This window comes from Myotis brandtii, unplaced genomic scaffold (assembly GCF_000412655.1).
Source record: "Myotis brandtii unplaced genomic scaffold, ASM41265v1 scaffold929, whole genome shotgun sequence".
Lineage (NCBI taxonomy): Eukaryota > Metazoa > Chordata > Mammalia > Chiroptera > Vespertilionidae > Myotis > Myotis brandtii.
In genome coordinates, this window is record NW_005371832.1 from 146,219 (window position 1) to 157,884 (window position 11,666).

General features: G+C 46.0%; 1 protein-coding gene across 1 annotated transcript; it reads left to right on the plus strand.

The window, feature by feature from the left end:
* Positions 1-281: 281 nt before the first annotated feature.
* On the plus strand, positions 282-2,207 carry TBCC (tubulin folding cofactor C). The gene has a single exon (XM_005885784.2). The coding sequence runs from the start codon at positions 828-830 to the stop codon at positions 1,866-1,868; it is 1,041 nt and encodes a 346-aa protein (XP_005885846.1). The 5' UTR covers positions 282-827; the 3' UTR covers positions 1,869-2,207.
* The last annotated feature ends 9,459 nt before the right edge of the window (positions 2,208-11,666 follow it).

Sequence of the window (11,666 nt, forward strand, 5' to 3'; positions counted from 1 at the left end):
GAGTGACAGGGAAGCGGGGGGGGAGGGCGTGGGAGGAAGAGGAAGGGGGTGTGGAATGTCACTCTCCCGCCCCCACCCCGCCGACTGCCGCAATTGGCCAAAAAAATAGTAATTCGTTTTTAGGCTCCCCCAGGGCCCCCTGAACCCCGTTGCAATGAGGAACCCAGTCTCTCCCATCCGGGTGGCCTTCGCCTTCTCCCGCCCCCGTAACTGCCTACGGGGACCCTGGAGCCCCAGGCCACGCCGAACTGCAGAAGGGGTGGTGGAAAAGAAAAAAAACAGAGGCATGCAAGTGGCTCCCTAGCCAGCTGTTCCAGCTGCCGCTTCCTCCGACGCGGGCCGGGCGGTGCAATATTCCACCCCCCCTCCATCTTTCTTACCACTACCTGTCCCCCCACCCACCGCACGCACACATTCCCCCCACCAGTAGCAGATCTCTGGCCTGTAAGAGGGAGGTAGGGAGGAGCCGGGGGGGAGGGGGAGGCCTGCGAGTTTCTAACCTTGTTCTTATAAACAAACCCACATGTGCAGCTGCCGCTGCTGCAACTCACCCCACAATCCCGGATATAAGTCCTGCCCCTTTAAGAAGAAAAAAAAGGCTTCCCCCTCCTGCCTCCCACCCCACCCATCCACAAGGACCTTTGTTTCTCCACCCCCTTTGTCAGTCGGCCCCGCCCCTCCGATGTAGAGGAACCAATGGGCTAAGAGAATAAGGCCGGTCCTCTGACGTCATTGTATCTGGCCAATCAAAGGACGCGTTGGTGGGACGCCTCACGGAGGGCGCGCCCAGAGGAAGGAAGGCAGGAGAAAGGAAGCTTGCAGTCAAGATGGAGACAGCTAATTGCTCCGCTGCCGTCGTAGGGAACGGGGACGTGGTGTCCCAGCGGGAGCGGAGCCTGCTGCCTGAGCGGCTTCAGAGGCGAGACCAAGAGAGGCAACTGGAGGCGGAAAGGCGGAAGCAAAAGCGGCAGGACCAGGAGGTGGTGGAGGAGAAGAGCGACTTTTTCACGGCCGCCTTCGCCCGGGAGCGAGCAGCGGTGGAAGAGCTCCTGCAGGGCGGGGAGTCGGTCGAGCGGCTGGAGGAGGCGGCCGCTCGGCTCCAGGGGCTCCAGAAACTCCTCAACGACTCGGTTTTGTTCCTGGCCGCCTACGAAGTGCGGCAGGCACAGGAGGCGCTGGCGCAGCTGCAGGCGGCCCTGGCCGACCGGCGCCAGCAGCTGCAGCCCAAGAAGCGATTCGCTTTCAAGACCCGGAGGAAGGATGTTGTCTTGGCCCCCAAAGTAGTAGATGCGGCTCCCGGCGCCGCGGTGGCGGAAGGCACCCTGGCCTCCCCGCCCTCCGTGACCGAGGAGGGAGCCCTGGGCTCTAGCTGGCTCTGCGGCTTCTCCAACCTCAAGTCCCAAGTCTTGGAGAAGAGAGCGGAGGAGTTGCACCAGCGAGACGTCCTTTTGACCGAACTGAGCGATTGCACGATCCGACTGTACGGCAATCCCAACACCCTGCGGCTGAGCAAGGCCCGCCGCTGCACGTTGCTCTGCGGGCCGGTGTCCACGTCGGTGTTTCTGGATGACTGCAGTGAGTGCGTGCTGGCCGTGGCCTGCCAGCAGCTCCGGGTGCACACGACGAGGGACACCCGCATCTTCCTGCAGGTGACCTGCAGGGCCATCGTGGAGGACTGCCACGGCATCCGGTTCGCCCCTTACACCTGGACCTACCCGGGGATCGACCGAGACTTCGAGAGCTCTGGTTTAGATCGGAGCAAAAATAACTGGAGCGACGTTGACGATTTCAACTGGTTGGCGCGGGATATGGCCTCCCCCAACTGGAGCGTTCTTCCCGAAGAAGAGCGAACGATCCAGGGGGACTAAGTAGTGGTTACTCTCTTCTTCACTGACACCAAATTCTCCCCGTGTGGGACTGACTCCCAACCCACGGGACCCCAAGGTTTACTTACCATTGTCACAGAGTGTATGGTTTCAGTAATTAAGACTTAAAATTGTGATAGGCGATTTGTGATTTCCATTAAATTCGCGACAGGTATAACACTTTTATTTTTGCTACTTGGATAATTATTGCTAGTATTTGCCTGTGACAGTTTGAAGCCATAGGGGGGGGAAAGAGTGTGGTTCTCTGTTTTGTTTTTATTGGTGGTATTTAAAACTTACTGCATGATAAAGCAGGCCTTCAATAAATATTTAATAAATGAATGCCGCAGGGCGCTGGTAAGAGGCAGTTAATGTGGAATGATGGTACCGAACCTGTGCCAGGTACCATTAAGGAGAACCTTTTTGGGTAGAATGTTCTCAGCAGGGTGCTCCTCTGTGGTCTTCAGCTACACATTAGCTTGAGCTTCTGGAACCCAGCTGGTCATTGACTTGTTTGGGTCCAAAAGTTTGGCTTGGACCTCCAGAGGCTCATGAGTTTTCCCAACTGTAAAGCCAAAACTATTCTAGCTACCAATTTTCTGTGTATTTAAAATGTCACAGACACTGTTCTAAGTACCTTACTCAAATACACTTATTAAGGCCTCAAATTCGTATGAGGTAGGTCCTCATACACTGTTTTTCAAGCGAGGAAAAATAAGTATGTTGCTCGAGGTCACGCATGCTGGTGGACTGGAATTTAAACAAAGTTGGCTCCAGAGCCCATCTTCTTAACCGGCTACAAGATAGTGATTTTGAATTGTGTTGCGTTGACAAGAAGCATGCAAAATAATTAAAAAGGGCAAATTGCTTTTTAGAAAAATATATTTTTATTGATTTCAGAGAGGGAAGGAAGAGGGAGAGAGAAACATCAGTGATGAGAGAGAATCATTGGTTGGCTGCCTCCTGCACGCCCCCCCACTGGGGATCAAGCCCACAACCAGGGTATGTGCCCTGACCGGAATTGAACTGTGACCACTAAGCCATGCCAGCCAGGCGAATTGCTTTTTTTTTTTTTTTTAACAGGCATAATTATGGTAGGTTACCTCATACAAAAAAATGGAGACATTTGGTTCAAGTGTTACCCTATATGCCAAGGTTGTGGGTTTGATCCTGGGTCAGGGCACATACAAGAACCAACCAGTGAATACGTAAATAAGTGGAACAACAAATCAATGTTTTTCCCTTCCTCTCTCTCTCAAAAAAAAAAAAAAAAAAAATTGAGGCAAACATCTAGTTCAGTCTGTTTTTTATGGTGTTATCTATAACCATGTGCTGTTATATGTAACATGACATTGACAGACATTAAATGGCTATCTAAAGAGAAGAGGGCATGGAGACAAGATCCAGCTCAGTTTTCATTTTTCCACTCATTTTGCTATGATTATGGTTACAAACTTGGCTTTTTGCTCTATATACTACCATTCATTATTCTTAAATGGCTAGTTGAAAGATTTTTAAAAAGGTTTTTTGGGGTCTAATGGCCTGTAACGAATTGCTTTTTATTTGATAATTGCCACAATTATTAATGTGCTTGAAGTACCTGAAAGTATCTGTATGTTTAATATTTGTATGTTCTATCTTGTTCCAAAAAAGGATTTAAAGTGGTTTCTAGGATATGTGAAATGTAATAAGATAACAACTAAGGAGGAGGAGGAACAGAATAGTCACAAAATGGAGGCAGAAAAGAGGCCAATGAAAGTGTAGCCTGCTGTCCTGGCTGAGTGGCTCAGTTGGTTGGAGCATCGTCCTGTACACCAAGATATTGTGGGTTCAATTCCTGGTCAGGGCACATACCTAGGTTTCGGGTTTAATCCCTGGTTGGGGAGGCAATCGATTGATGTTTCTCTCTCACATTGATGTTTCTCTCTCCCCCTTCCTCTATCTTTAAAATCAATAAAAACATCCTCGAGTGAGGATTAAAAAAAGAAGAAAAACATAGCCTGCTGAGCCCTATTCCTTAGTCTGACATTAATCCAGAATTGTTTCCCCTCTATTAGCTGACTTGAAAAAGGATCCTAGTCAGTTTCACAATTTACAACATGTACAAAGAAGGGGGGGGGGGGATTAATTGCTTAGGAGGAATAATCCTGATAATAAAAGATAAATATTTTGTAATGAAATTCTCAACCATCTCTTCACATTAGTAACTATGATTGGTATCCCAAGACTATGCCCCTGAACACTGATAGTTTAACACCAAGTAATACTGCAGGAGAAACCCTGCTTGTGGTACTAATAGGCTTGCAAAAATGGAATGATCATTTTTATAAGAAAGTTAACTACATCTAAAAAATGAACCTTCTGCAAATCTGCAGTTTGTAATCCTATATAATAAAACCCTAATACACAAATCAATCGAACGGCCGAATAACCAGTCGCTATGATGCGCACTGACCACCAGGGGGCAGACGCTAAATGCAGGAGCTGCCCCCTGGTGGTCAGTGCATTCCCACAGAGGGAATGCTGCTCAGCCAGAAGCCAGGCTCACAGCTTGAGAGCGCAGCAGTAGTGGTGGAAGCCTCTCCTGCCTCTGCTGCCGGTGATTGGTAAGGAGCGAGGGGTCCCGGACTGCGAGAGCCCCAGACTGTGAGAGGGATGTCTGACTGCCGGCTTAGGCCTGATCCCCCCAGGGGGTTTGGGCCTAAGCCGGCAGTCAGACATCCCTCAAGGGGTCCCGGACTGTGAGAGGGCACAGGCTGGGCTGAGGGCCCCCCCCCCAGTGCACTAATTTTGTGCACCAGGCCTCTAATAGATAATAAACTCACAAAATTATGGCAGTTTGAACCCTAGTTAATGCTTGCTAATCTCAGCTGAGCTTTCCTTGCACACCTGTCCTGCCTTCCTGAATGGCCCACACCACATTACTTATGCCAACTATCCCAGACCTTTTTCTTCTTTCCTAGAATTCAGAATTGAATGGCTGTAACTGCTGACCTCACCTAACACATCATAGGCCATCCAACTAGCACCCCCTTAACATTCCTCAATATTTGAAAAAATTTCCAGAGCTACCTCTTCCATTTGTGCCCATCCCCTCCTACTTCCTATGGATCCTGCTCCCTTCCCATTGGCCTTTTTCTTTTTCAAAATACCAGATCCCGAGATCCTCCACCCTGCATATCACTGAATGGTGTTCCAGCTCCTTCCCTCTGTCGGCCATCTTTTTAAAATATATATATTTTTTTATTGAATTCAGAGAGGAAGAGGGAGAGAGAGAAACATCAATGATGAGAATCATTAATTGGCTGCCTCCTGCACGCTCCCTACCAGGGATCGAGCCTGCAACCTGGAATCGAACTGGCAACCTTGGCAGGAAAACCCAAGACCCTCCAGTCCACAGGCAGATGCTCTATCCACTGAGCCAAACCAGTTAGGGCTCTGTCAACCATCTCAAAGGAGTAGCTGTGTCCACCTACATCTACATCTGCTCCCTCTTTATGTCTGTAATCTTACCTTGTTTTCTCGGCTGAACTGGCTCATTGATGGTATCAGTAGCCTAAGCACCAAATCTAACAGCTCCCCCCTCCCCTCCATCCTATCCTTTCTTTCTAGGTGCAGTTTACCACCTGACCCTTGAAGCTCTCTCTCCCCTGGCCCTCCATAGCCTTGCTCTACCCTGCTTCTCTTATGGCAGCTTCTTTCCCTTCACTGGGGTTCTGGTGACGTACAGCCCGTACCGTAAGTGTGAGTGATGCTCCAAGTTTTGTCTTTAGCTTCTTGTATTTGGTCTCTTCAGAATCGCAACTCTCAACCTTATGTGCACAGTCCTTGTCTGTATCCCCAGCCTCCACCCTCAGTGGGCTCACCTGCTTTTCAAATTCCATATATCCTTTAAAATCTCCATCTTCACCTCTTTCCCTCCCAAGTTCCATGTTTAATGCTGTAACTGTTCTCCAGACACTTAACTGCTTACCGGGGCCAAGCAGGTAAACTCAATGAGGAAGCTGCTGGAAATAGTCCATAGGGAGTAGGGGACCAGATGACTTGGCAGACAACGTCAAGCATTTTAAAAACACTGTACGAGCCAAGCGAAGCTTTCTGCAGTCTGCATCTGGTCCCTGCGCTGTCCAATTTGTAACATCAGGTTTCCAAATCATATCAGTTCCACCCTCAGCAGGTCCTGCCCACTCATCCTGTCCCTCAACGTTCTGTTCAGCCTTTCGAGTACTGTGATGAACATTTAGGTTGTTTCCAATCTTTAACCATTAGAAAAATCCTACAATGAATATCCCCATACATAAGTTATCTAGCATGTGTGCAATGTTATCTGTAGGCTAAGTACCTAGAAGTGGAATTGCTCAGTCCACAGGCTATAAACATTCCTAATTGACAGATCTTAGACAATTGCCGTCCAAAGAATTTACACACTCTCTAGCCATGTCTGAGAGTGCTATTTCTCCACACCCTTATCCATATACTATGCTATCAAATTTTTGGATCTTTGCCAATCTGATGGTTACAAAATGTTACCTTCCTGTAACAGTAATTGCAATCATCTAACCTGTCACCCATCTCCAATTTCTAAACCATTCTGCATGTAGCTACCAGACTAGTTTTCTTAACGCACGTCACTCCTGGTCTAAACCCTCTCAGGTTCCACTGCCTGCTGGACTCCCTGGCCTGACAGACACGCTCCTCCACCATCTGCTCTTCCCCAGCCTCCTGTTCCTACACGATGTTTCATCACACACACTTCATGCTCCAACTAGTCTGAACTAATACCCATTAATCAAACACTGTATCCGTCAGGGACCTGGCAGGAAACAGATGGCACACTCAGAATGGGTAATTTGAGAAGAGCTTAATACAGGAGCTACTTACAAAGCTGTGGGCAGGGTTTGGGAGAAGCATAAGGGATGGTGCAATACCGGTCACATTAGCAGACCAACTCCAGAAGCACATAAAAAGATAATATATCAGAGTTTATTCTAGGAAGGCCAGAATAGTCTGACTTTAGGAAAATGACATTTAATGTATCACACTAAGAGATAAAGGGAAATCCTTTATGATTATCGTAATGGAGATAGAACAAGCCTTCTACACATTTCAGCTTCTATTCATGAGAACACACTTTTGGCAAAGAAGGGAACTAACTTCTTTAACTTGTTAAGGGTACAGCAACCATGATACTTAATGGTGAATCATTAAGAAGTTAATTAAGATCAAGATCAAGACAACAACAACAACAAAAAACAGTCCTGACCTGTAGCAGTTGGTTAGAGCGTCTTCCTGATATGCCAAGGTTGTGGGTTCAATCTCTAGTCAGGGCACATACCAGAAGCAACCAATGAATGCATTGTTCATTGCATTCTCTCTCTCTCTCTCTCTCTCTCTCTCTCTCTCTCTCTCTCTCTCATCAATAAATAAAAATTTTGCCCAGCTGGCATGGCTCCGTGGTTGAGCGTCGACCTATGACTCAGGAGGTCACAGTTCAATTCCTGGTCAGAACACATGCCTCAGTTGCAGGCTCGATCCCCAGTATGGGGCCTGCAGGAGGCAGCCAATCAATGATTCTCTCATCTTTGATACTTCTATCTCTCTCTCCCTCTCTGAAATCAATAAAAAATAATTTTTTAAAAATAAAAAGATTGGAGGCCTAGCCAGTTTGGCTCAGTAGATAGAGCATTGGCCTTCGCACCGAAGAGTTCTTGGTTGCAGGCTCCTTTCCAGCCCGAGAGGAGGCAACCAATAGATGTGTTTCTCTCACATTGATGTTTCTCTCTGTCTTTCCCTCTCTCTTCCCTTCTCTCTAAAAAAAAAAGACCGGAAAATTCTACTAAGAACTTATCACCCTGGCCAGTGTGGGTCAGTGGTTAGAGCATTGGCCTGAGCACCAAAGAGTCTCGGGTTTGATTCCTGGTCAAGGGCACGTACCTGGGTAACAGGTTTGATTCCCTGAACCCAGTTAGGGTGCATGCAGGAGGCAACCGATCAATGTGTCTCTTTAACATCCATGTTTCTCTCTCTCTCTCTCTCTCTCTCTCTCTCTCTCCCCCTCCCTGCCTCCTTCTGATCTCTCTCTAAAAAATAAAAATAAAATAAAAATAAAAATAGGGGACTTAGCATGTTAAGTTCTACTACTAAGAACCTATGATCTTCAAAAGATGCCATGAAGAAAGTGAAAAGTCAAGTCACAAATTGGGAGAAAATAATTTTTAATACATGTAATGCCAAATAAATATTATATAGGAAATATAAGAAAGTTCCACAAATCAATCAGAAAAACACTAACAACCCAAATTAAAAATGGGCTAAAGACTAGCACATTCATTTTACAGAGGGAGCACAAATGCAAATAATTTATGAAAAGGTACAACAACTCATTAGTAACCAGGGAAATGCAAATTAAGGCCACAATTAAAACCAAGGAGACAAACATTAAGAATGTCTGACAACAGTAAGAGCTGTGGATCATATATTCACTGCCAGTGGGAGTATAAATTGGGCTGATCACTTTATTTATTATTTTTTAATCCTCTCCTGAAGATATTTTTCCATTGATTTTTAGAAAGAGTGGAAGTGAGAGGGAAAGACAGAGAGAGATTTTGATGTGAGAGAAACACATCCATTGGTTGCCTCCTGCATGAGCCCCAACCAGGGCCCAGGCTGGGGAGGAGCCTGCAACCGAGGTATGTGCCCTTGACCGGAATTGAACCCAGACCCCTTTGGTCCGCAGGCCGATGCTCTATCCACTGAGCCAAACTGGCTAGGGCTGGGCTGATCAAGTTAGAAAACATTTTGGCATCACCCCATAAAGGTGAGGATTTACCTACCCCACTGCTCAGCAGTTCCCCTCTTAGGGACCCCAGAGAAACTACTGCTCCGCAGGAGACATGGACAAAATGTTGAGAGTAGCTCCCACACACTGAAAGGCTGCAGGCTCGATTCCTGGTCACGGCACATTCCTAGGTTGCCCAGTTGGGGTGCGTACAGGAGGCAACTAATGTTTCTTTCTCACATTAATGTTTCTCTCTCTCTCTCTAAAATCAATGAAAAGATATTCTCGGGTAAGGACTTAAAAAGAAAAAAGCAACACTGGAAATCATCTTTAAACACCCACTGGAAATCACCCATATACCTACCAACAGGAGAACAGATCACACGTGGTATGATCTGTAGGTGAAAATGAGCTGTAGCTACATGAAGCAGCATGCACGAATCTTAAAACATAATGCTCAAGCCCTGTCCGGGTAGCTCAGTTGGTTGGAGTGTTGTTCCAATATGCCACAGTTTTGGGTTCAATCCCTGGTCAGGGCACATACAAGAATCAACCAATGAGCGCATAAATAAGTGGAACAACAAAAATCAATATTCCTCTCTCCCTTCCTCTCTCTCTCTAAAATCAGTAAAAAAAAAAAAAGTTATAAAAAACACATAATGTTGAGTGAAAAAGAGAAGAACCTGAAGACTATGTATGGTATGATATAATTTTGTGACTCTTGAAAACAAGCAAAAATAGATGTGAAGGGAAATAAATACCACATGATTGTTATGTGAAAGAAAAGCTAAGGTATTCCGAATCATGGCTACATCGGGCTGCCACAACAACACACCACAGGCTGGGTGGCTTACCTCTAGAAATGTATTTTCTCACAGTTCTAGAGGCTGGAAGTCCGAGAGCAAGGTGCCCACTGATTCAGTTTCTGGTGAAAGTTCTCTTCCTGCTTTCCTGCTATGATCAAACTGTACATTTATGATTTGTAGACCTTTCTGTATGTATAAATGTTTTTAAAAGTAATTGTGTGGGGCCCTGGCTGGTGTGGCTCAGTTGGTAGCCAGTTCCCAGTGGGGGGTGTGCAGGAGGCAGCAGATCGATCAATATTTCTCTCTCACATTGATGTTTCTTTCTCTCTAAAAATCAATAAAAATATTTTTTAAAAGAGTAATTGGGGGGGGGGCAAAACAAAAAGAACACTTAGATGATTCTATTTATGTCAAGTTCAAAGTCCTGCAAAACTAAACGGTGTATTGTTTAAGGGTATATGCGTAGGTGGTAACATTAAAGAAAGTCAAGAGAAGGATAAATACCAAATTCAGATGACCTCTGGCTGTAAAGAAGGAGGGACATCCGGTACTGGGGATAGTCTATGTCTTATGCTGGGGGAGGAAATATAGATGTTCACTTGAGCCTATTCTCTTTATGTATGACATATTTATCAGGAAAAAAAATGGAAAAAAAAAAGAAAGAAGGAAGGAGGGAGGAAAAAGAACAGAGGGTAAAGGAAAGTCAGGGTGACAATCAAGGGAGAGAGGTTAAGGATACGGAAGCCAGTTAATTACTCAAAGATCCAGTCTGAGCCTCATTCTTCCTTGGATGGGAGGTCCAGAGAGATGATCTTTTGGGTTTCTTTCTTTTTTTTTAAGAATTTTTTTTTAATTATTATTTTTTTAGAGAGAGAAGGAGAGAGAAAGAGATAGAGATAGATAGATAGAGACAGACAGACAGACAGACAAACAGAGGGATTTGTTGTTCCCTTATTTGTGCATTAATTTGTTGCTTCTTGTATGTGCCCTGACCAGGGATGGAGCCCGCAACCTTTTGGTGTACAGAACGACACTCCAACCAACTGAGCCACCCAGCCAGGGCTTTGTGTTTTTTTTGTTGTTTGTTTTTTTTAAATCCTCACCTGCTAAAGATACGTTTCCATTTATTTTTTTTTTAGAGAGAATGGAAGGGGGGGAGAGAGAGAGAGAGAGAGAGAGAGAGAGAGAGAGAGAGAAACATTGATGAAAAAGAGACACATTGATTGGTCGTCTCCTGCACGCACCCTGACCCTGGCCAGGGATCTTGCCTGCAACAGGAGTGCCCTTGAACGGGAATTGAACCTGAGACCCTTTGGTCCCCAGGGCCAACACTCCAACCACTGAGCCAAACCGGCCAGGGCTTGGGTTTCTCTATTTTTTAAAAAAATGTATAATTTCACTATTTTCATCCCATTATTATATTAGCATTAAAGGGATTTCTAAAGAAAACCACATCACCCCTAATTCCATGAACATATTTATCATTGATTTATAGCATCTGGACTCACCTCCATTGGCCCAGTGGGGAAGGGAGCCAGCTGTCCATCAGAGATCCCTTAGTCCTTCCTCTGCCACCTACTTTTCTCTGCTTGTTCCTCACCACATCCTGCCTTGCTTCATAACCTCGAAGGGTTTGGCCAGGGACATATCTGATGAGTCTGTTCTCTTACCTTTCTAGATACTTCAAGGATTTTAGCCTAAGAGGCCCAGTCCCCCTTTTCTCTTCACGGAGGCCATTCTATTTCTGGCCACCAGGGGGAACCCACGGGCTTGCGAGGGGCTCAACTCTGCCCCTTCGGTCATTTGAGGAATATAAGGTCCTTGACTCATCTGGTTATCTTAGAGCAGCGGTTCTCAACCTGGGGGTCGAACGACCCTTTCACAGGGGTCGCCTAAGACCATCGGAAAACACATATATAATTACATATTGTTTACAGTAGCAAAATTACAGTTATGAAGTAGCAACGAAAATAATTTTATGGTTGGGGGTCACGACAACATGAGGAACTGTATTAAAGGGTCGCGGCATTAGGAAGGATGAGAACCACTGTCTTAGAGCTATTTTAAGATTTTTGTTTCTCGTTCCTACATCAAATCTTTCTTCCTTTCCTCCCCTCGGATTTTCTGTTGTTTGCACGCATCTCCTAACAGGTTCTCTGAGAGTTTCTCAGCCATTCCATCCCTTTCCTCCCAGGGTACTGGCTTCGGATTCTGTGC

What these genes read in the sequence shown, in the direction of transcription:
- TBCC (XM_005885784.2), top strand. Translation starts at nt 828, where the DNA reads ATGGAGACAGCTAATTGCTCCGCTGCCGTCGTAGGGAACGGGGACGTG.